The sequence below is a fragment of the Helicoverpa zea genome, chromosome 19, assembly GCF_022581195.2.
Source record: "Helicoverpa zea isolate HzStark_Cry1AcR chromosome 19, ilHelZeax1.1, whole genome shotgun sequence".
Taxonomy (NCBI): Eukaryota; Metazoa; Arthropoda; class Insecta; order Lepidoptera; family Noctuidae; genus Helicoverpa; species Helicoverpa zea.
The window spans coordinates 8288175-8312783 of record NC_061470.1 but is presented as its reverse complement, the minus strand read 5'-3'; the positions used below and the strand labels follow the sequence as shown (position 1 = coordinate 8312783).

At 38.4% G+C, this 24609-nt stretch overlaps 4 protein-coding genes and 1 long non-coding RNA gene across 5 annotated transcripts; 2 read left to right on the top strand and 3 right to left on the bottom strand.

Moving 5' to 3' along the window:
* Nucleotides 1-6198: 6198 nt before the first annotated feature.
* LOC124639488 lies at nt 6199-7462 on the top strand. The gene is made up of 3 exons (XR_006985469.1): nt 6199-6327; nt 6895-6934; nt 7243-7462. It is a non-coding gene; the product is annotated as an uncharacterized LOC124639488 (long non-coding RNA).
* A 520-nt stretch (nt 7463-7982) lies between these two features.
* Nucleotides 7983-14834, bottom strand: LOC124639375 (phenoloxidase 1). The gene is made up of 12 exons (XM_047176706.1): nt 13967-14834; nt 13576-13771; nt 13252-13360; nt 12676-12796; nt 10583-10791; nt 10243-10495; nt 9915-10067; nt 9503-9637; nt 9214-9395; nt 8819-8961; nt 8501-8736; nt 7983-8424 (listed from the first exon to the last, which is right to left on the bottom strand). The coding sequence occupies exons 1-12, from the start codon at nt 14093-14095 to the stop codon at nt 8194-8196; spliced, it is 2097 nt and encodes a 698-aa protein (XP_047032662.1). The 5' UTR covers nt 14096-14834; the 3' UTR covers nt 7983-8193.
* On the top strand, nt 11186-13415 carry LOC124639373 (2-(3-amino-3-carboxypropyl)histidine synthase subunit 1). The gene is made up of 2 exons (XM_047176704.1): nt 11186-11569; nt 11656-13415. The coding sequence occupies exons 1-2, from the start codon at nt 11329-11331 to the stop codon at nt 12663-12665; spliced, it is 1251 nt and encodes a 416-aa protein (XP_047032660.1). The 5' UTR covers nt 11186-11328; the 3' UTR covers nt 12666-13415.
* Nucleotides 14835-14937: 103 nt separating the features above from the next.
* LOC124639374 (protein ABHD11-like) lies at nt 14938-16756 on the bottom strand. The gene is made up of 3 exons (XM_047176705.1): nt 16210-16756; nt 15707-16074; nt 14938-15212 (listed from the first exon to the last, which is right to left on the bottom strand). The coding sequence occupies exons 1-3, from the start codon at nt 16654-16656 to the stop codon at nt 15074-15076; spliced, it is 954 nt and encodes a 317-aa protein (XP_047032661.1). The 5' UTR covers nt 16657-16756; the 3' UTR covers nt 14938-15073.
* Nucleotides 16757-21477: 4721 nt separating this feature from the next.
* Nucleotides 21478-22867, bottom strand: LOC124639260 (protein ABHD11-like). Its single transcript, XM_047176521.1, has 3 exons — nt 22457-22867; nt 21723-22096; nt 21478-21637 (listed from the first exon to the last, which is right to left on the bottom strand). The coding sequence occupies exons 1-3, from the start codon at nt 22865-22867 to the stop codon at nt 21478-21480; spliced, it is 945 nt and encodes a 314-aa protein (XP_047032477.1).
* Between the last annotated feature and the right edge of the window lie 1742 nt (nt 22868-24609).

Below are 24609 nucleotides of genomic sequence, written 5' to 3'. Positions count from 1 at the left end.
TATTTTCGTAAAACAGCTTTTCCTATCTAGACGTGAAGTAATCATTAAAGATAGGATACCAAGCAGACCGCCGCGCCGCGTGCTTTCGGTAGTCATTTAAAAGTCCGATGGAAACTTATGAAAAAGCGTCTTCTTTATTAAGGTACCTGTCTTGTATGTACCTCATAAAATATAACCCCATATATTACTTTCTTCCAAGGTGTAGCTAGCTGTGTGGTTTTTGTTCGTTCATGTTTCAAGCAAGGAAACAGGCCTAGAGGACCTACTTTCTGGAACCAATATCACATAGATAATCCAGACAGACCTGGTACAAATAGGAACTAAGAACGAAACTCATAGTTAACTATTATACGTATACCTACAACTACATCGTACGCCTGTAGTTGAGGCCCAGCCTGTCTACGATGACGTCATAAAACTGGTTCTACTTGCCTTCTTCTTTAGGGTCCCGTGCCTAAATGGAAAACAGGACCCTTTTGTATAGGTATTATATCTCGGACAGTAGGTGTATAATATCGGTTGTATATAGATTGAAATTACGTGATATAGGTATTATAAGGAATATCGGCTATAGCAGAAAATACTGAAAACAAAAATTCAATCATTCCTCCCATAGAATAAACGTGATTTTTCATCACACGTAGGAAACGATTACCAGCCAAACTACGTATGCCCATGCAAGTAGTCTGTGCCTGTGCTGCGACCTGCCGCCCCGTGTTCAAATTCGGATTTCACGGAATATCGCCCATGGAAACATACGCATAACGTACCTACATGCTCACCAATGATGCTCAATCATACATACTCAAAAGCTGTTTGTCCTTTTATAACTGACGGGTACAGTAATAATTTTGCCTGTTTGTGCGTCCGAAACATTTTGTTAACAGAAATTTTATAAAAGTACCTACCTAGTAACGTACCAATAGAAGAATGAATCAATATACGTACTTTCACGGCAAAAAATAGTAGGTGGGAGGAACGCTTATTTTTTTAGGAGGTTAAATAATTGCGGGTCGATCGCTGGACTTGGCGCGGTCGTCAATAGGTAGGTACATTGATGTACGACCGATCATCTATTGTATAATCATCGGCAAGGATATTGAGCCCTGGGGCCCGATTCTCCCAAGTTAATAATGTCAAAATCGAATAGAAATCGAATTGCAATATGATCGCAATAGCCGTTTTAACCATATCGGGCATTCTGCTACTAATAAAAGACCAATCGTATTTGATTGGTGTGCGATTGGTCTGCTATTTAGAGTAGTCGGATGCTGAAAAAGCCAAATAATTTTCTTGCTTATTAAAACTTTAACAAGGGGTCAGAATTGAAGTCGCTGATAATTGAAAAAAGGTACCTACACGTAGCGTTCCTATACTTATGTACTGCTATTATACCACCGCTAACTATATTTTTGCCAGCGGTTTTACACGCGTCCTACGGTCCTATTGGAAATAGGTATGTACTGGGCCCGATTCTCTTAATTTTACTTAAGCGACATACGATTCACATTCGACTGCGATCCAATCACGCCTCGATTACGATTGAAGAATAATGTGGCATTCCGCTACTTTTTTCTTTGAAATAAACGTTTTTATTGTTTTCTGTCGATTTACGATTGCAATATGATTTGAGAGAGAGTAATATTCTAGAGCAAACTACCGTAGGTATAGACCAAAATCATTAAAATAGCAAACCAGTCGAATTTCGTTGGAATACGATTGGTCTTATACTAGTAGCAGAAAGCCCGATATGGTTAAAACTGCTATTGCGATCATATTGCGATTCGATTTCTATTCAATTTTGACATTATTAACTTAGAAGAATCGGGCCCCGCCATTAAAACTAGCTTAAAGCCTTTCACGCTACAACATCTTACATGTGAATATGGTATGACGGAATGAGATAGGTACACCGATGTTCTCAAAAGATATTTGGAAACTGCGCGGGACGTAGGTATAATAATGGGGGGTTTACACGGGTGACTAAAGCCGCACAATTTTGGCCGCGCGGGCAAGTCGGATGCTACCCAACTTCGGGGCTTGCGGCTTAGTCACTTGCGAATTGCCATTTAGATGGACGATTTACGCCGCACGGCAAAAATCGTGCGGCTTTAGTCACCCGTGTAAACCCTCCATAATGTAGATCGAGAGCCAGCGAACGCCAGACCTACGTTATTTTATAAAGGTTGAAACTTTTGTGCGCATCTACCTTACAGTGAGTATGAACGATAGACTACTATAAACTGGCTTTGGAAAATATTAATTTTATAATACATATTTTTTATATAACAATAATTTTTTTACAGTCGTATCCTCCCTTATATTAAAGATTAGATCAATAGGTACAGACCACTTTTTCTAATCTTCTTCATCAAACTCTTAATAATTCGTGCGTAATATGAATCACTTATAGGCAGGACTGTATAGGACACATGAAATACATATCTGTCTATCGATATGAGAGCCATAGATGTAATATACTAAACAAGATTGCGCACGCTCAAAATATATATTTACGAAAATGAACTCTATTCCAACGCAATAAGGTACTATAGTTCGGCCATTCAGAGAATGCGTTCCTGACACGTCGCGATTGAACTGACGACGTAACTACATTCATTGATTATTGATATAATAATGTTGTTTTAATGCTCCTCAATTGTTAAAACGGTAAACAACCAGCAAAAATATTTTTATCGTAACTGCAACGCCATTGCAAAGTTACGTCGTCAGTTCAATCGCGACGTGTCAGGAACGCATTCTCTGAATGGCCGAACTATAAATTGGTTGCATAATACACAAAGGCAAATCCGAGCCGAGAGGGATAGTTATAACGGAGGCCGTTTGTCTCTTTCTAACACCTTGCCAGCATAATAAATGTTGTGATCAACAGTTTTGTCTTTCCAAAAAAACAATTGAATCACTTATATTTTTATCTTATTTTAACAATTGTAAGTCAACAAATTAATAACAATCACATTAATTTATTCGTATTTATTCTGAAAACACAAACAACATAAATTTTTATTTTGCTTTTTTTATTTTCTTGCGGTAACCCTGAACATTCTTGGCGCGTAATCAGCATTTAAAATTTTGTTTATATTTTTTGTATTTAATCAATTTAAACTATTAAAATGGTGAAAAAGTGTTGCGTTTATACTTGTAAAAGTGAATCCTATGGTGGTTGCAATATTTCGTTCCACAGGTTATATAGCTTATAATAACATTTTCGTAAATCAAACAACTAGGGTACCCATGAATTCTTGTAATGAGTCAAAATATGGGTGGTGGATTTTAAAACTGTTGTACTATTGTTATAGCTTCCCAAAAAATGAAGAAAGGCGACATAAACGGCTCAGCAGTCAGTGTGAAGCAAAAATACAAGAAAAAAACAGTCTTCACTTCGAATCTTCCTGCTTTTATACTGCTATAGTTCGGCCATTCAGAGAATGCGTTCCTGACACGTCGCGATTGAACTGACGACGTAATAACATTCATTGATTATTGATATAATAATGTTGTTTTAATGCTCCTCAATTGTTAAAACGGTAAACAACCAGCAAAAATATTTTTATCGTAACTGCAACGCCATTGCAAAGTTACGTCGTCAGTTCAATCGCGACGTGTCAGGAACGCATTCTCTGAATGGCCGAACTAATAAACTATAATTCCCGCTAATTATTAAAAGCCTTTATTAGTATTTTAAGGTCACAAACTGAGTAAGTTAAAATTTCAATACCAATCTGTGTTTAATAATCTTAGCAAATTCGAATTTGTCTCAAATCAAATCAAATCAAATCATTTATTTCATGTAGGCCTTTACAAGCACTTATGAACGTCAAAATTATAACTAAGTTTGATTCTAGTTGCCCATTCCAAAAGTAGCTTTCTATGGAGAAGAACGGGCAAGAAACTCCATGGTTACTCTTTTTAAAAACATAATAGGTGTTACAATTTGTATGTATTGATACATACGATAATAACATGAAAAAGAAATGTTTACAATCTTTTTTGGGTTGACTTTGAGAAAGTTATACAGTGCAAGTTGAACTAGGAAGTTATTAGAGAAAATTATTATACAAACTATTTTAAGAAGTTAATAGATTAAACAAACCAAGTTATATAAAGCAAAATAAAAAAGAAATAATAATAATAACAACATGATAAGAGCAAGAACATTAATGAGGACAGAGATATTCCTAGACAGCCTGCCAGTCGCCAGGGAAGCCACTTGTGCAATATAGGACTAACGCCATACATCCTTGTCGTCAATATAGTCTTTGATTTTATAGTATGCTCTCTTAATAAGAGTAGACTTGACGACATTCTTGAATTTTTTATCAGTAAGGTCTGTTACACATTTAGGTAGCTTATTGTAAAACCGAACACTATTCCCTAGAAACGATTTGTTTGTTTTGCTTAATCTAAATTTTGGGACGACTATTTTATACTTATTTCTAGTATTAATATTGTGAATGTCGCTTTTTACCTCGTACCGGTGTAAATTTTTTCGAACAAACATGATGTTTTCAAGAATATAGAGAGAAGGCAACGTGAGAATATTGATTTCTTTAAAAAACTCTCTCAGTGATTCGCGAGGTCCCATATTATATATAGCTCGAATTGCACGTTTCTGAAGTATAAAAACAGATTCTACGTCAGCCGCTGCCCCCCACAGCAAAGTGCCATAAGACATTAGACTGTGAAAGTAGGCGAAATATACTAGCCTAGCCGTTGCTACATCCGTAAGTTGCTTTATTTTTCTTACTGCAAAAGCTGCAGAACTAAGTTTAGCCGACAAGGCGGTAATGTGGGCACCCCATTGTAATGTTGAATCTAAGGTTATGCCCAAGAAAGTGGTTTCTTTAATTAAGTCTAGTTTATTGCCCTCAAGCGTGATGTTGAGATCAGCTTGGGCTACATTGGGTAACGCGAATTTTATACATTTTGTTTTTGTGCTGTTTAGTAATAGATTATTGGCAGCAAACCATTTTGAAAGAGTAGCCAGGCAATCATCTACATGTACATGACTAGATTCTTTTCTGTTAATTTTAAAAATAAGGGAAGTGTCATCTGCAAATAGAATTACATCTGCCAAGTCAGACATCATGTACGGGAGATCATTAATATATGCAAGAAATAGAAAGGGGCCCAGTATTGAACCTTGAGGCACGCCCATTTTAACTAATGACCCTGAAGATGTTGATCCGTTTATATCTACTTTTTGCTGTCTGTCTGACAAATAGGATAAGACAAGTTTGAGAGCTTTACCACGAATTCCGTAATGGTTTAGTTTACAAATAAGAGTGTTGTGATCCACGCAATCAAACGCCTTGGAAAGGTCACAGAATACACCTAAAGCGTTCTGTGAGTTCTCCCAGGCTTCTAGGATTTGAGTCACTAGCCTGACACCTGCGTCTGTAGTACATCTACCCTTTGAGAAACCAAACTGGTGGTCATGGAATATATGATTGAGGTTAAAATGACTGGACATCTGATCTAGCATGATCCGTTCAAAAATTTTACTTAGCGCGGGAAGAACAGAGATCGGTCTATAATTAGAAGGGTTTTTCTTACAACCTGACTTGAAGATTGGAATAATTTTACTGTGCTTCATGAGGTCAGGGAAGATACCACTGTCAATGCAAAGATTAAAAATATCACTTAATATGGGGGCGATGCAGACTATAATGGAATTAAGGGCTTTCACAGAAATTCCCCATAGATCTTCCGTACTTTTTGAGTTTAAGCTCTTAAATGTTCTTAAAATAGTGTGCTCCGTAATACGATTAAATTTAAAGTCGGGTAGATTTTTAGGAAAATTTGTTTTTAGTTCTCACATAGCTTAATCTCATAGTCACCCTATTAGAAAGGGACAAACGGCCTCCGTACTAACTGTTTCACTCGGCTCGTTTTTTGGGTAAGAGTGCGCAGTCCTGTTTACTATATTATGTCTATGATGAGAGCAACCTCCACTTTGACAATCGAGAATCATGGCTGATTTACATTGAGTCAGTAACTGACGTCAGTCCACTGACAAGTCAGTGCTGACCCGGCACTGCCATCGTGTAAATTGATTTGAAGTCAGTACAGTACTACTGACGAAACACTGACACTACACTGACTTCGTGTAAATAGCACGCGTCAGTTTTCGGCGCCTACACTGACGTCAGTTATTGACTCAATGTAAATCAGCCTTCAAGTTTAGAAATGAAACTTGAACGAGCGAGCCTACTCTACTTGTTGCTGTCAAAAACAAGCTTTCATTCATAGCTTCCATTCAATTGCAATCAATCGTTCATTTCATCCGGGGTGCAGCGTGATGAGGTAAGATATTTTATCAGCATTTATTTGTGCTTTTCTTAATAATTATGCATTAAAGAACCTAGCGTCGTTGATTATAAATTAATTAAAAAATATTTAATTAAATAAGTGTTAAGTTAGTGTAATTAATAACCATGTGTGATTCATAACCTCGCACGCACGACTGCATAGAATAATGCAGTGTGCAGTCTTCTTCCGTTCTCCGGTTATAATAAATAGATTAAAGAATGATAATCCCTTCCGATTTCAAAATATCGATAAGTTTTTTAGTGTTTACTTTTATCACCTTTGAGCAATGGCACCGACTGATAAGATTATTTGGTTAGGTTGCCACGCGGGTCTTGTAGAAAAGCAAATAATCATGCTGCCGAAATCAATGCTTATCCTTATCTGCTACTTTAAGTCCGTATTAAACTAGATAAAATGATGACAATAACACGAGCCGAAAAGTGTTAATATGATTAACACGTGATATTAAATGATAGGGCTGATATCTACACTGTTCATTACAATGAACCCTTATCTTTAGTCATCTGCTTATAATCTATTATCTTCCATCTAACTTTACAGATGCTACCAGATTCCTGTCATGGCGGAAAAGGAAAAACAGGTGCGAATCTTTAGACTTCTTTGAGAAATAGTTCCTAGTTCTACTAATGGTGTCAATCAGTCATTTTATATGCGTTGTATGCATTTTAAGGTCTTTAAAGTTCTAAAATCATATAAATAAATTATGATTGAGTGATAAATGACCCACACTCGAGTATAAAACAATACATATGATGAGAATCAACATGAGCCAAAAAATGTTGTTTTGATAACAACGTGAAAGTAAATGATAGGGCTGATACATCATCATATCAGCCTCTAGGATATTTGATTAATACAATTTACTAAAGTATGTTATTTCTTTTACAGGTATGTAGGGGCTAGGTGCAGGCAGAACAGGGCGGGTTAACATGAGACAATTAGTAAGAATTTAAATAAGTGTTTATGAATATAGTAACATTCAATAATTAGTTGGGTCTTCACAAAATTTTTTGCTAGTATCCCAAAATTCTTGCTAATTCTTTTCATGAAAATTCTGTGTTCATGTTAAAAGTGATATTTTGATATTAATAAATATCTTTAAATATTACTATTGTTTTTTTTAGCATAATGAGCCTATGCCTAAATAACAAACAATGTTATGTTAGTTGATAATCCCTATTTCGTGATGATGATGACAGCATCCTAGTAACCCCTCAATATTTCACACAGAGCTCTAATCTGGGCGATCTAAATCTGGCGATAAGTAGGTACCCATAACAAGTTCGATCTGAGGGAAATAAATACTGCTATAACTTGGTATGGGTAGTTATCGCCAGATTTTGGTGCGCGAGTAGCTGCGCGGAAACAATTTTTAGGGTTCCGTACGACACAAAGGATAAAAAGGGACCTTATAAATCTTATGACTGCAACTTCGATGCCCTTTAGTCATCGGGCAGTATCACATGAACTGTAATACACAGCAGACAGTTGGAATCATTAGCTCATTTCATAGATCCTTCGTGCGCGCGTGCCGGTCGTACTTGGCCACTATCTCTTGTAAATGCTAAAGAGTAAAAGTAGGTGTATCCTGTATGAGTAGGTATATGGGAAAATATTAAACACTCAAATATTTTTGCTATGAATATATTTTATGTAATCTTACAAATAAAATTAGTAAACGGGTCTTAAATTAATAGAAATTATTTCCTAATTTATGTACAGTATTTACACTTAGCTCTATCAACTTAAATATCAGCCTTTTATTTTTTTATGCTATTACTACCTATATTAATTCATTTTCCTTTTGTAAGTTGCCAATTAGTTAATAATTATCGTCCTTTAATTGGTTCTTGGGTTCCTTGGGTTTGGCTCAGTCGTGTTTGACAGTCTGATGGTGATGTCTTGAAGTCCCATGTTGGGCAGGATGAAATCTTCAATGTTAGTGGCTGTGCTTGAAGGCCTGTCGAAGGGGAAGCCCATAGCGCGACGGTCGGGGTACTTCCTGTCCTTCAGACCGCAGAAACTGGAAGCTTCGACGCAGCTCAACTGTGAGCCGTCAGGTTGTTCCACCTAGACAAATAATGGAAATATGAATACTAAGCCCTTTGTCATTTAAGTGTTAATCATTCACTAGAAACTGACTTACGCTGTCAAGATCGTAGTTCGAAAGCATAACGAACAACTGGTAGGCGGCGCCCGCCTCAGTACCCTTGGGGACCAGCATGTGTTGGGGCCAGCCGCAACCGCAGAAGTTGAACTCGGCCAAGTTGGGGCGGCGAGGGTCGTTGCTCTGAACAGAGAGGTCACGGAACGTCTGCTCGAATGGAATCGTCACGGAAGACTCGGTTGATAAACGTGTGATGGTGTTCTGGCCGGCGTTTACTGAAAAAAATAAGTTACGGTCCAATTAAAGTAGCTTCGAGAATGAGGTAAATAAAAACTAGAGGTAAGTCTATCTACTTACATGGTACCACGAATCTGTCCATCTCAATGAACATCTTGCGGTGATCGGAGAGGGCCCAGGCTAAGTTACGTTCGTCAAACTTAGGCGCGATGAAGATACGAACAGTGGTGCGGCGGGCCATACCAGTGTTGTTAACATTGATGCTGAAATATAAACAAGTTAATTAACCACTTCACTGTCCACGATACAGACACAATAGTTAAACAATTGGTGTGTATCACATATGACTCATGGGACAGGGAAATTATTAAGCAAATTAAGTGGAAACTGAAAATAAAGGGAATAATTAAGCATCGATATTGGTGGAAGCTGAATACCTACCTACCTACTAGCATACCTACTCATTCAGTTAAATTTCTCCTATACCTCCGAGTAGGCATTTCAGTGGTACTTACACATAACGGAAAGGTCGGTTGTTAAGATGAGTGAAACGGGCGTAAACGGGGCCACGGTCGGAGAAGTCCAGGCCACGAGATAGGTCCACGTCACTGGACATCCAGAAAGTATTCAAAGTGTTGGGCTGGCCGCCTTGTGTCTCTACTGATACCGATGTCACTGAGACGCCGGGGTTCTCGAGCTGAAATTTAATAAAAAAAATTATTGCTTTGCTTGAAGAAACCTTGGAGCTTCCATCAACTTGTAGGTATCTCATAAAGTAAAAAGTTCTTTTATAAGGGTCCATACCTCGGAGCGGGTGTAGGGTCGTACGTAGGAAGACTCCTTGTGTTTCTGGCAGATGTCATCGATCCACGCGTGCCAGCGGAAGAAGAACGGATCACGCATGGTCGTTGCCTCGTCAGCAATGACGCCGAAGCTTTCCTGAGAATTAAAGAAAAAAGATTCATTTTTGCAATTTATTTCGTGATGGATTCGAACCCATGACCACTGTGTTCAAATGCACAAAGATTTGAACCGTGCATAGATATAAATGTACCTAGTTCTACACCACTAATATTTTCATTGAAGAGTTGACTACGCCTTAAAATAAATTACCTACGTAATTAATTTATTTGTAGGTACCTATATATGCCAAATTCGCCAAATACATCGTGGGTGATAGCTAGTCCTATGTAGTGAAGTAAAGATAGGTACTTACCAGATAGCGGTGAGTAGGGTCATGTATGTATGCAGAGAAGCTGTGCCCGTTGTTGTGAATGCTGCCGTAGAGCTCCCTGTTGGGAGACAGGATGCTGGCCTCCAGCATGTTGCCCAGAATGTCGATGTCGAGAGGGCTGGTTGTGCCGTCCGCCTGAAAACAACAATGATGTTTTATTTGATTCCTACTCCAACGTAATGTTGGTACGAGTGTAGTTTTTTTATGGTATCTATATTAAACAGAAAAGTTAGGAATATTTATCAGTAGCGTTAGCAAATTAATGAGATCCTGAGCATGACCGAATCAGTGAGTTTCTTAGGCGACTTACGTTAGTCACTGTGCCAGTAGAGATGGCTTCCTCAATATTTCTCCTCCATCTTTCCATGTCGTTAATGGTGACATTAAGTCCGTCGACAGGACGGTTCAAGTCCTGCCACTGCATGTTAGCTTGCCGTGGGGGCCAGCCGCGGGATGATGTAAGACTGTCCAGCTTGGGGAAGTAAGCCTCAGGGATCGGCTCCCTCCAGTTGCTGAACTTCTTGACTCTCTTAAGTGAGTTGTTGAGGCGCTCACCGTTGTAGCTAAGAATTAAAACCTAATTAGTTAAGTACATACTAAAATCGAAAAGACTATAAATACTTCAACTAAATAGACTGTTAAGAAATTACCGAGCAATAAGTTGTTGATGCATGTAGAAGAACAGCTCGCCTCTACGGTCCTTAGCAACGATAGCTCTCTGAGATGCAGTGAACGGATATACAAGATGCCAATGCCAGTGATGCAAGTTAACGCCAATATCTTCACGGAAATAGGCCAGACGATGTTCTTCTTCCAAATCAGTAGCAGTGTAGTCTCTTGGGATGATAATCGGTGTACGCTAAAAATAATAAAATTGCTGAGTTAATGAGCTGCAAGTAAAAGCTTGTAAAAACAAAGTTGGTACATGCAGTCGAAATTCAATATCATATCCCGCCATAAAAGGTTACAAAATAATAAATAGGTTTAATCTGGTAATTTTGCGTAAAACGAAGTGTGCTGACCTTGACCCACAGAGCTTGACAGATTGCTCGTGTTTCGTTGTACGCAATAAATATATCATTGAATAACTATCGCAGTACGAAAATTTAAAGAAATCTATGCAAGTTGCAAATTCGTATTTTATCCCAAAAGCTTTCATTTTGAGCAGTAATAGAATCTAAAAATAGTCTAATTGTAGAAACAAATCAGAAGTTCTGTTTTCAAAAACAAAGTGTCATTTCCTCGTTTGATAAACGGAACGCAAATTCATGCGAAAAGTCACGTAGGCCACCGCGCGCGTGTTTATATTTTGATTTAATAATATAATAACCTGTGCAATAATGTGTATTGCATATAAAGGCTTTTGAATAGCATAATGCGATTGTAGTGTCTCAATATGGACGATTTTGGATTAAACCCAGGCGTAGTGGTAGTGCGCGCTAAGCCAGAAGGTCAGAGAAAGACTTTCAAACCTAATATTCGGGCTGTAAATAAAATTCCACCAGAATTACTCAATGACCCTTTATTAAATAGAGCGTGTGAAGCTCTCCCACAGAATTACAATTTTGAAATACACAAGACAATATGGAGAATAAGGTCTTTGGGTTCAAAACGAGTGGCTCTGCAGCTACCAGAAGGTAATTTCCAACTTGAAATGATATGTGTATTTAGTCGGATAATTTAAGATACCTTGAAACCCATTTTTTTAAACATTTGCTTACAGGTCTGACAATGTTTGCAACTACGTTATGTGATATAATAGAGGCATTCACTGAAGCTGACACAGTTATAATGGGCGACGTCACTTATGGAGCCTGCTGCATCGACGACTTCACCGCCATCGCGCTCGGCGTCGACCTACTCGTACATTACGGACACTCCTGCCTCATACCCATAGACCAGACTTGTGACATCAAGGTACTCTACATATTTGTTGATATAAAGATAGATCCATCACATTTTGTGGAAACTGTTAAACTAAACTTTCCAAAAGAAACTCATTTAGCTTTAGTTAGTACAATACAATTTGTAACCACACTGCATTCTGTGGCTAAGATTCTAAGGACTGAGGAATATACAGTCACTGTTCCACAATGTAAGCCTCTGTCACCAGGAGAGATCCTTGGATGTACATCTCCTAAGTTGAATTCAGATGTAGTAATATACCTAGGCGATGGTAGATTTCACTTAGAATCTATAATGATAGCTAATCCTAAGGTAGCAGCATATAAGTATGACCCCTATGACAAGAAGTTTACTTCAGAGTTATATGAACACGAGACTATGCAGGCAAATAGACAGAACCAGATTAAAATTGCTGAAGAAGCAGAGAACTTTGGCCTCATATTAGGAACACTAGGAAGACAAGGAAGTACAAAAGTTTTAAGCAATTTAGAAAAGCAAATATCTAATTCTGACAAATCATATGTAAAGATACTTCTATCTGAGATTTTTCCTAGTAAATTAGCGTTATTTGGGCTTGATGCCTTTGTTCAGGTTGCTTGCCCAAGGCTTTCTATAGATTGGGGAACTGCTTTCCCAAAGCCTTTACTGACTCCTTATGAGTTTTCTGTATCATTAGGTAATAGCAAATGGTTAAAGGATGATGGTACATATCCTATGGATTTCTATTCAAATGATAGTCTTGGGCCCTGGACACCTAATTACAAGCCAGTGCTCTGTTCAGATGGTGATAAGAAATGTGATAACTGTTGTGGAGGGAAAGATAAGTAGTGGTACTTACCGGCACATCTTGGGGGATGACAGCCGCTGTCTCACGAGCTTGTTGGAAAACTTGCGAGTCCATGAACTTTGAAGGGAAAGTCTCAGCAAAATTCTGTATGGGCACATTCTTGGTGTCCTTACTGCAAAACAACAATAAAACTAGATTAAAATATACTTTAAATGTATGTTGTATTGTGAAAGAATGTTTTATTATTTAAAAGAGTCATAATAAGTTATAATTAATAATGTCTATCAATATTAGATGCTACATCTGAATGTACCTACTTTTTAATATTATTTGTACTTTGGGCAAGTTTTTAGTTAGATATTAAATGCTTTTTACTAGGCAGCATTAAACTACTTTTTAGATAAATTACAGATGACATGATACAATGACATTATTTAAACTTGGAAAATACCAGTTCTTGTTATTAATTGAAATTAAATCTTATGTAAAATATTTACTTATGTAAAAGTTAACTTTTACATAAATAAATATTTATTTATACAGACAATGATAAAGTTCAAGTATGTGATATTTGTACAATGAGAACTGTATATTTATAATATTTTTAGTTAATTAATTTCTACTTACCGATGCATCAATGCTACTGAGTAACAGTAGTTGAACAGCTGTGGGTTCAAGTTGCCTCTGGCAAACACACATGTTGACAGAAAGTCTTGCAACTGATTTTCAGGAACACCTAACAAGCAAATATTAATAATTAGCTGCTATTTTAATAAACATATTAATACTAAGAGCATGTTTTATTCTGTGTATTAAAAAAAAAATGCTGTCCCTTCTTATCGAAACTGGAAGTTGTAGAATTCTTTCAAAATTTAACTGTTTTATAAAATAATTTCTACAGCAGAAGTAATAACGCGGTAATAATTTGGAAATAGTACTTGTCTCACTTACCCAAAAGAGCGTCGATGACCTCAGTGGCCATCTCCTGGTGTTTCGGAAGGAACAGCGAGAAGTCGGCATCGGCAGGCAGTTGCGACGCGACGGTGAACTGAGGGTATCTGTCCAGGGTCTTCAGCGGAATCCTTTCAGTGGCGTCATCACCAAAACGGTCGTTTAATTCGACGCCATTGTTTGAATACTCCGGAGGCTGTAATACAAAACAGTCATTCAATACTGAGATACTATACAGTTTAACTTTCTCACATTTAAATTAACGGCTTTGTTAAGGAATCAATGAAAATAATGTACGCAACCTAACGTGGACGACAAACGAGAGAGTAGAGATAGCAAAAAAAGTGTTCAGAATCTGAATCTGAATATCAATATAATTGTGTAAACTTACCACAAGCTTTTCGGTAAGCTGGAACAGAGCTTTTTTATCACCCTTCGGAGTAATCAAAGGTTCGTTTGGCCGATCGAACAGCAACTTGAAACTTTCGATGATTTGACGGGTTTGTTCTTCGTCGGCCATTTTTCTAAAATTAATTTTATTCAAAAGAAATAAAAAATAACTCACTTCACAGAAACTGTGAAGTGGAATGGTTTGTCGTACCGATGCTTGTCAATTTATACGGTGCTGCCGAATAGTAAGGGGTGCAGTGTTCGGCAGTCCGAGTGCAAAACCACAGGGACTGATAAAGGTGCGTGGGAACTACCATAAAACTTGACCGGCGCATATACATCAATATCGAACAAGGTAATTACTTATAACAGCTTAGAATTCGGCTATAAACCCAATCCTAATGAAGCTGAAATCTGGATTCACAAAAGGTTACTTTTAGTAGGTACTTTCTCAGCGGATATTTAGATACCTGCGGGAATAAAACCCGTGACACGAAGCGTCATTTGCCAACAACTCAGTCTTCCCTCTAAATCTAAGTATATCAGATTAGTTTTTTTTTCTAGCTGAATATACTACAGTCCAGGATATCCTGATAATCAGTCACCTAACCATATCCTCCCGTTACGCTCGCCGACAAATCGTCGCTAATAAAAAAGTTATTCTGTCTGTTGTGCTTTCACGCCAAAACGACTGAACCGATTTGCATAAAATTTGGTATACAGACAGATAGTCTACATAAGAAAAGTAATGTAACTTTAGAAACGACATAGCATACTTTTTATCCAGGTACAGGGTAGTAGTTGCCTCAGGACGCAGTTGGAAAGACTCGTTTGATGGGCAATAAAAAAGAAAATAATTATAATTTTATTTTCATAACTATTGTGTTTATTTTGTTTGACTATTGTAGTTCCATACTGTCGGCATTGGTATACAGGCGTTAAGCAGGTCTTAAAAATAATAAAAGAAAAATATTGCTTATGGTATATCACATTTTATTTATCCACTATGGATGTAACAATAAATACTCTAAAAACAATTTATTTAACTATTCAAAATGGAGCACGCTATTATAATGAGAATCACAATAATTTTGCTAGACGGTTATTTTCACTTTTCTTGTAAGAATTTGCAAACTGTTTCTAGGAATTTCTCTGGCTTCTGACTATGTACCCAGTGTCCTGCACCATCGATGAACTGCAGTTCCGCAAGTGGGAAGTACTCTTGAATTTCTTTCAGGTCATTTTTGCTGGAAAGAAAAGAAATATGTAATAGTAACACAGCAAGTCTGAATGATTGTAAATTATCTGGTTTACTGATAGCTGTTCTAGTGCTGGGTTATTCCCGCTCGGTAACACCCTTTCGTCGACACTGTGGACGATCGGGAAAAAAAAGTTTCGTTCGTTGACGAATGCTACTTATTATTTCGGTAACACCTTTTGTTCCTGTCGTCAACACTGTTAACGATCGGGAAAAAAAGTTTCGTTCGTTCAGTGTCCATGAATGCTGGTTCTTATTTTTAAAATATAGAAATAAAAATAAAATATGTCATGGTTTTTTAAAGTGTAAAATGGTTATCATGAACGTGATAAGGCCATTTTTTTATTTTCTAGTTAATCGTGTTTTAAAAGATCTAACATAATCCATTAAAATATTTAAAAAATCCAAACAAATAAAAACCAGCATTCATGGACACTGTGAACGAAAGGGTGTTACCGAACGAGAATAACCCCTAATGCTTACCCTATGTAATCTGACAAAGATCCTCCAACAAAAAGCGTAGGTCCACAGTATTGCAGTCCTCTTAAATTGGAGGGAAAACTGGATATATGTGACTGAAAGTTGTCTTTCAGAGCAGGTATATTTACTCTCCAAGTGTATGAACCTGTATTTGTTTGTACTAAGTTAGTAATTAGAAAGTTTCTCAAGTTAACATCAGGAGTGATTCCTTTTAGTTGCTCATCAGCCAACTTCCGAGCTTTAGACATTGCAATTCCAGGCCTGATTGAGACAGAAGTCATAGCATCAAATAAGTTTGCCATTGAGAAGATTTGAGGACTAGTCTTCACTGGAGATATGTCAACCACGATGAGGCTTGAAACCATGTCAGACTGAAAACATTGATTGTAATTAATTTCTTAATTTATGAATTCAGTGAATACATTTTTAAGATCTTCAAAGATGGTCTTGAGTAAAAGTATGTTATCATGGTGAGTATGAGTATGTACAAACTACGTACAACTTACACAGAGCAGTGACAGCACCATGGCTGTGCGTCCGCCCATGCTGTGCCCCAGGATGGACACCTTCGACAGCTCCAGCTTCTTCAGCAGCTTCATCACGTCGTGCGCCATGTGTATGTACGTGTGTTGCGAGGCATGTCTGCTGTCTCCATGGTTCCGAGCGTCAACACTGATAACCTTCCTACCAGTTGTCCTGTGGATAGCTTTACTCATACTATTCCAGTTATTTTTCGACCCTAAAAGTCCGTGCAATATGACTAAAGGTGGTCTTGCTCCCGTTTTTGTACTGCCTGTACTTTCGTATGAAGCGTAAGCCAAGTCTACAGCTTCTGCCTTTTCTGATGTCGATGCAATCAGCCTGTGGGAACAATGTACAACACCGGGGACCAATTTAGGGCACACGCTAATAGTATTGAATACATTTTTGGGTGTTACTATGCTAAGTAACATTTTTAATTTATTTTATTTGTTAAAAGTTATATATAATAATTTTGAAGGTTATTTATTTGACATTACATACTACTCTTGAGTTACATCTTTGTTGACATTGACAGTATAAATATTAGGTCTTTAACTTCATAGACAATAAAACAAACAGGAAACTTTACCGGACGTGGCGGGATGAGTATACCACGATAAATACCTATAAAGATACGTTTATTTGCAAATATGGGTAGGTAGAATATAGGTGACAGAGATATATTTTAATGGTTCTGCCATATTTTACCATGAATGCATGCAAATTTTAATAATAGGTACTTACAAACTAAAACTAATAATAAATCTAGGTCAAAAAAGAACTATAAACTATAGGTATAATAAAACCTTTTTAATTTAGGAATGTAAAAGATTTTATTATATAATTTTCACTTAAGCTGTAGTAAGTTTTATTCAATCACCGGAGCCATGCAGTAAACGCTTTTGTGCATAAGTGCTGTAAGCGGAGTATATAAGGAAGTATATAAGAGAGGAGCACATACCTATCAGTTTACTCAATGTGTTCGGCAAGATCTACGAGATACTTATCTATAAGCGTCTCAAAGACTACGTCGACGCAAAGAGTCTTATTCCCCTAGAACAGTTTGGTTTTCGAACCCATCACTCGCACTCTTGTGTCCAACAAGTCCACCGCATCGTGGAAGGTGTGAGCCACGGATTCCAACGTGGCCAACTCACCGGTACGATTCTCTTCGACATAGCAAAGGCATTCGACAAAGTCTGGCTCAAAGGCTTGATTTAGAAGCTTTACCAACTCGGTGTCCCAGATCGTCTCGTCGTCATCTTACGAGACTTTTTGTCGAATCGCACCTTTCACTATCGCATAGACGGCACTCTTTCTTCAGCCCACCTCATAAAAGCTGGTGTCCCACAAGGCTCAGTACTCTCCCCCATCCTGTTCACGCTATACACTAGCGATATTCCTAAGAACAAGCACGTTCAATTAGCCCTATTCGCCGACGTCACGGCAATCTACTGCTCAGGCCGCAGCCCAGCCGCCATAGTGAGACATCTCCAAGCCTACTGCAATACCCTAGGTGTCTGGAGCAGGCTATGGAGAATCGAACTCCACCCCGACAAAAGCCAGGCCATACTCTTTTCAAGCCCCCACCACGTTTGGTAGGCCGATTCCTTGGAAGGAGCATGCCAAATATCTAGGTGTAATCTTAGACCAGCGCCTCTCATTCACCGAGCACATAAGTAAGGTGCACTCTAGAGCAGCCTTTGTGTACGGTAGATTGCACTTCTTGCTCAATTCAAAGAGCAAACTATCTCTTAAATGCAAGTTACGCCTCTACGTATCGTGCATACGCCACATCATGATGTACCTATGCTTGCCAAGTGTTCGCACAGGCAAAACATCGCCGCCTTCACAGAATGCAGGCCCTTCAAAACCGTATTTTACGGAAAATCACAGGAGCTCCCTAATATGTTCGAAATGAGATTCTTCATATCGACTTAAAAATCCCTACCATATATATATATATATGAAGCGTGCCGCCATACGGTACTTCGAACGCGCTGAGAAACACGATAACTCACTAAGGCCTCGGCCTCGAATTTTCCGGGCAGCGGGGCGGCAGCGGCGGCGGCGCGGGAGCGGCAGGATCTAAGGCCTCGGCCTCGAATTTTGCGGGCAACGGGGCGGCAGCGGCGGCGGCGCGGGAGCGGGGCGGGCAACGCATACCTGGGGCCCGATTCTCCTAAGTTAATAATGTCAAACTCGAATAGAAATCGAATCGCAATATGATCGCAATAGCAGTTTTAACCATATCGGGCATTCTGCTACTAATAAAAGACCAATCGTATTCGATTGACATTTGATTGGTGTGCGATTGGTCTGCTATTTTGGTAATTTTGATCTATACGATAGTTTGCTGTACAATCATTTTGCAATCGTAAATCATTTGCAGACAAAATGATTCATTATTGAATGACAGAAAAGGATAAAAACGATTATTTCAAAGAAAAAATAGCGGAATGCCACACACGCTTCACTAGTAATCGAGTCGTGATTGACAGGCCCGCCGCTAGCAGTTTGTTCGCCCGCGTGCAAAACTGATTATGCCGCCCTACAACTACATATTATACTGGGCTTTGTCAAAAATTAAAAAATCGTTAAGCACACAAAAATACCCCAGCAAATTAAAAGAAAGTATCGGAAAAAGCCGCGAGCGCAGCGAGCGCGAAATTTTTTGAGTTTTGGGACACAAAAGTACCCAAAGCGGTAAAAAAAAGCACTATAGGTAAATTGGAAAAGCCGCGAGCGTAGCGAGAGCAAAATTTTTTGAGTTTTGGGACACAAAAGTACCCAAAGCGGTTAAAGAAGAGCACTATAGGTAAATTGGAAAAGCCGCGAGCGTAGCGAGCGCGAAATTTTTTGAGTTTTGGGCCACAAAAGTACCCAAAGCGGTAAAAAAAAGCACTATAGGTAAATTGGAAAAGCCGCGAGCGTAGCGAGAGCAAAATTTTTTGAGTTTTGGGACACAAAAGTACCCAAAGAAACCGTGATTGAAGCGAGCACCAGTGATTTTTGTCACTTCGGTGCCTCAACTTTTTGGAGGACTGAAAAAGTAAGCGCAGAATAAATTAAAACGTGCAAAGAAAGAACCGCGAGCGAAGCGAGCGCTTTTTTTCTAACTTTAAAGAATTCAGAGGGGAGAGGGTTGACAGCCGGACTGTGTCACCTCGCTCAGTCCCGTGGCGATGCGTGTCTCGGACCTGCACTGCGACTGGTAGTGAACCTAGGCTTTGCAGATTATAAAAGCACTCTCCGTGGATGGTCCCTTTTGCCCGTGCCATCCTGGTCATGCAGATATGTGCCGACCGAGATGGCGCCCCCTAGACGTGGTACCCGGGGCGGACCGCCCCCGCCTCCCCTTTACGCCGCTACTGACGTCCGTGATTGAAACTATAGCTAAATTACTTAGTCTCTGCTGGAGCATTATTGATCTTAAATAGTTTTTAACCCCCGACGCAAAAACGACGGGGTGTTATAAGTTTGACGTGTCTGTGTGTGTGTGTGTGTGTGTATGTGGCATCGTAGCTCCCAAACGGATGATCCGATTGTAATGCGGTTTTTTTTGTTTAAAAGGAGTGTCATTCGGGAGTGTTCTTAGCTATGTTTAGTGGAAATCGGTTCAGGTCTTCAAGGTCATCAGCTCGTTTGTTAGGTGTGAGAAGAATGTTACACGCTCAGTTTACTTGCAAGCATGTGTGGGATCTGAAATTTGAAACACTAATGTCTTCTGGAACCACCGAGCTGGTCTGCTGTTAGGGCACGAAGGTAGGAGACGTAACCCTGAACTGCCTTTTAGTAAACCCATCGAGTTTGGGCTCGTTGAATTTGTCTTGACTAGTTCTCTTCAATTGACGAGAACCTGATACTGGAAATGGGATGTGGCGGATGAAACCCTGGAATGCCGGAATGAAACGGATAAACCGATTTATATCTTCGCTGAAAATCTAGAATGACCAAAGGTTTATGTTTCCTCAATCTGTGCAATTCTCCCAGAGCCAGTATGTTATGAGGATTGTTAAACAGCATCCTTTGTCCGAGATCGCATAGAGCGACCCCATCTTAAAATTAAAGAAATTAACTGAAAGAAGAAAAAAATAAGGAGCTCCTTCAAAAAGCATGAAATAAAATTAAATTATAAATTTAAAAAAACCCCCGACCCAAAAAAAGTACGCAATTAGTATGACAAAAGGTTAAAAACGCTAAACCCTATAAAAAGCAAAAAATAACTTTTAACACTACGTAAGTACCAACTAAAGCATGTCAGACTAAACTAAATTTTGACGTGTCGGGGGACCGCTTTTTACCTTCAAAAACACTTACATAAATCAAATGATACCTACCTAATTACAACATTCGTATAAAACAAAATTATATACACAGTTATAAGTAGTATATACTTAATTACTTCTAACGTTAGGCTAATCAATTAGAGCGGTCCCCCGACACGACAAAATTTAGTTTAGTCTGACATGCTTTAGTTGGTACTTACGTAGTGTTAAAAGTTATTTTTTGCTTTTTATAGGGTTTAGCGTTTTTAACCTTTTGTCATACTAATTGCGTACTTTTTTTGGGTCGGGGGTTTTTTAAAATTTATAATTTTTAAAAATGTTTTATTTTGAAAGTGATTTTTCAACAGATGCTACTGAAACCGGCAGTGTAAGTAATATTCTTAGCGCTATTGCTGTTTTCGGAAATATTGAAATGAAATAATTGGTAAAAAGATATTTTGATTTGCCGCCCCCTAGGACTAGCCGCCCGCGTGCGGTGCACGCCATGCACGCCCGCTTACGGCGGGCCTGGTGATTGAATCGCAGTCAAATGTGAATCGTATGTCGCTTAGTAAAATTAGGAGAATCGGGCCCCAGATCTCTTTACAACAGCCTCGTCAATGCCTAGGTACTAACGAAGTCCAAACGGTTGATAGTCGCAATTTACATACCGATGCGGAGTTTTTTTGATTCTAATCATTAGTTCAGATCCAAAGCTTCAACGGTTTGTGGCTACAAAGCGGAGAAGATTACGATATTTCAGTCAGTTACTTCTACACAAAAATATTTTCGAAATCTCGGCCTTCGAGTATTCGCTGAACAAACATAACTTACAGTCTTCTGAGAAGTCGAGTAAAACTCGAACTTAAAAATGTTAGAAAAGTAAGGAGAATATTATAAATCAGAGCAAGTCTAGTTTCTTTGGCATTATTATTGATTGCTTGTGTAAAAAAATACAATCGATACGCAGGCAGATAATAGGCATTAAGCTTTAACTTTCTTCTTTTCTGTGAACGTTAAAAATTCTTTTACTGCTTTAGCAAAGGCGCTTGGATCTTCAGCGTGTACGTTGTGTCCAGCACCTTCGATGTAGTGCAGAACAGCTTTAGGAAAGAACCTGTGGATCCCCGTCAAATCGTCAACGCTGAAATAAAATGTACATTAAATTTCTCTACTTTACTCTCCTTATTTAGTTACTGAATGTAAATAAGTAGACAGCTTTGGCTTACGGAATAAAGGATGATCGTGAGCCACCAACGAATAGCGCCGGACCATTGTAGGTCCTTCCAGTTAAAACGCTAATAGGAAAAGAAGCGATACTATCAAAATTATTCTTTAAGGCCTGGACATTACACTTCCACCCATAAGTATTATCGGATAACTTTCCAATATTCATTAGAATGAAGTACATATCCTCTTGATGGCGGAACAATTCATTTTGCATAATAACATTTTTGGCTTCCATTTGAGCCTGCATTAATTCTTTCGCTTTAAAATCCACGTTCATCATAACATCCAAGACCTTCGGGAAGAAGTTTTTCAGACTGCTTGTGGTCGACACTGGCGATATATCAACTACGACCAGACTCGCAACTTTAGATGGCTGCAAACAAAAACACAAAATAATGATAAAAAAGTTAAATGGTACATATATCCCTATAGTATGTGGTACTGTTGATTGGCTTATGTTCTCCTGCAGTACCTCATCGTGACAATGCACTCAAATTCTAATTTTATTAGGCCCCTTCTCAGACTGGCAGTTTTAAATCAGGCATGTAACTTTTGACTGACCGACATCATACATATATAGTAGGTGTAGGAATGAGTTAACCCGCCTTGAGTGAGATGGGAGATCCAAAAGCACACCTCTCATTTTTGGGAAAGCAGCCTATAGGTATACCTACACTAGACAATAATATGCCTAGGCATTTCATTCTGATAGAAGAATTGACCATAATCATACCTCTGTTAAAGCTAAAACCATTCCTGTTCTGCCTCCCATACCGTGGCCGATAATAATGCCCTTTTTAACTGAAATATTTGTTAATAATTTAGTGACATCAGCTGCTAGGTCAAAGTATTCGTGGGAGTCAGTGTGAGGGCTGTCGCCATGGTTACGAGCGTCCACTGCTATCACAGTTCTATTCGTTTGCGCTGTTATTTTTTTGCACATGCTCTGCCAATTTTGCTTGCAGCCCATGAACTCATGGAGGACGATTATAGGCACGCGGTCTGGTGTAGGGCTGGGACCATGGATCCTATGCACCAACTCAACCGGTTTAGGTTTGTGTAGAATTGTAAGAGTCCTCTTTATCCGTTTGAACACGGTGTATTGTTTTTGCCTAAAGGCATTTCTTGTTAATAGGGTATTCATTTCATGACCATTGTTAATCAATAAATAAACAGAATTAATTTATCTGATTTTAAAACGCCGCTGTCTTCTTGTTACCTAATTTTCTTATGTCAAACTGCCAAATCGTCATGTGCTTGGACCATTTTATTATGGCTTGGACCAGTGATAATTGATTGGGATTGAATCAAAGATCGATCAAGGAGGTGTTTATTCTTACCTGAAATCCGACGCTGAAACTAATTTAGATTTCGTCGAATAGGACAAGGCAGCATTAAACATTAAGGAATATAAATGATGACGATGAATTTCCCCGAAAAGGGCCCTAAAAACTGGATAACTGTAAAATTATCTAAGTAGTCATTTAGAAATAAACCTTTGGAAAAAACATATTCAGGGTCCATTTTTAGTTCAGTACTCCAAAAGATGAATATAAACGTAAATTCCTTGCACGATTTCCAATTTTAAAATAATCATAGCATACATCCAAAACGGGCATGAAAGTCCCCTTGAAAAAAAAATTCGCGATATAAAGTCGCTTATAATAGTATTCGGTCATCCTTGAAATAATCACACTATCTATAGTATAGTGAATATTTAGGTGTTGTTGTGTTTCTTTATTAGGTACTTCTTCAAGCGCAACCGGCTGAACAGTTTTTGATGAAAATTAAAAAAACCTGGGCATTTTACATCAGAATTACCTAAATAAGGGTACTGCTATTTTTACACGGGTGCCAAGAAACGGCTCCCTCAGAAAGCAGGCTGGCGGAGGATAGTCGATAGATAACTCAAACTCAAACTCAAAATATTTATTTGCATGTTGTACAGTTGTACAGTTCTTAGATATAGGTTTAGGTTCAGCTTAACGGCATTTTGCAGGCGTTGCAAAAATGGGCTTATTGCTAAATTACTGTCTATTACCTATATTCTAAACATTAACTTTTTATCAAAAACAAGTACGCATTAGATATAATGTGGTAGGTAGTATTAGGTGATGTATCTTTATCTATATATACTTATAATAAATCTGTAGAGAGGTCAATTCTGTACATTGAATATATTTCCAAAATAACTATTAGAGGGTGATTAGTGATCGATACTGATGCCAAAAATGCAATCAGTAAAATTTTTGTCTGTCTGTCTGTCTGTCTGTCTGTCTGTATGTTCGTTATGGAAACAAAAACTACTGGACGGATTTTAATGAAACTTGGCACAAATATTCTTCATATTCCTGGGCAGGTTATAGGATACTTTCCATCACGCTACGATCAATAGGAGCAGAGCAGTGAAGGTAAATGTTGGGAAAACGGGAGAAGTTACTCCATTTTTTAAGCTTCCGTGGCGTGTGCAGCCTTAATGGTTACAGCTACACAGAAACCATGTACGACGGAAATATTCTTCATAAAATTATGCAAAAAATATCCCATGGCAGCATATGTCTATCTTTTATGGTTCACTCACAATAACACGTAAAACTCTCGGTAGCTTAGCAGTTCGGAGCTTTCTGATTATATTTGTCTACTATTTCGTTTATAACACTCTCACTCACACTAATTAAACATAGTTAACAGTATTCTCTATTAATTTAAAAAAAAATGATTTAAATCGGTAAAGAAACACCAAATTTATACATGAAAAACGGTAATAAGCCACCGCGCGCGAATACTGAATCACGTACGCTATAAGGATCATTTTGGTGCAACGGTCGCCGCGCTCGACGCGACTCGCGGCGCGGTGGCTGCGCGAGCTTCATACAATATTTGGCT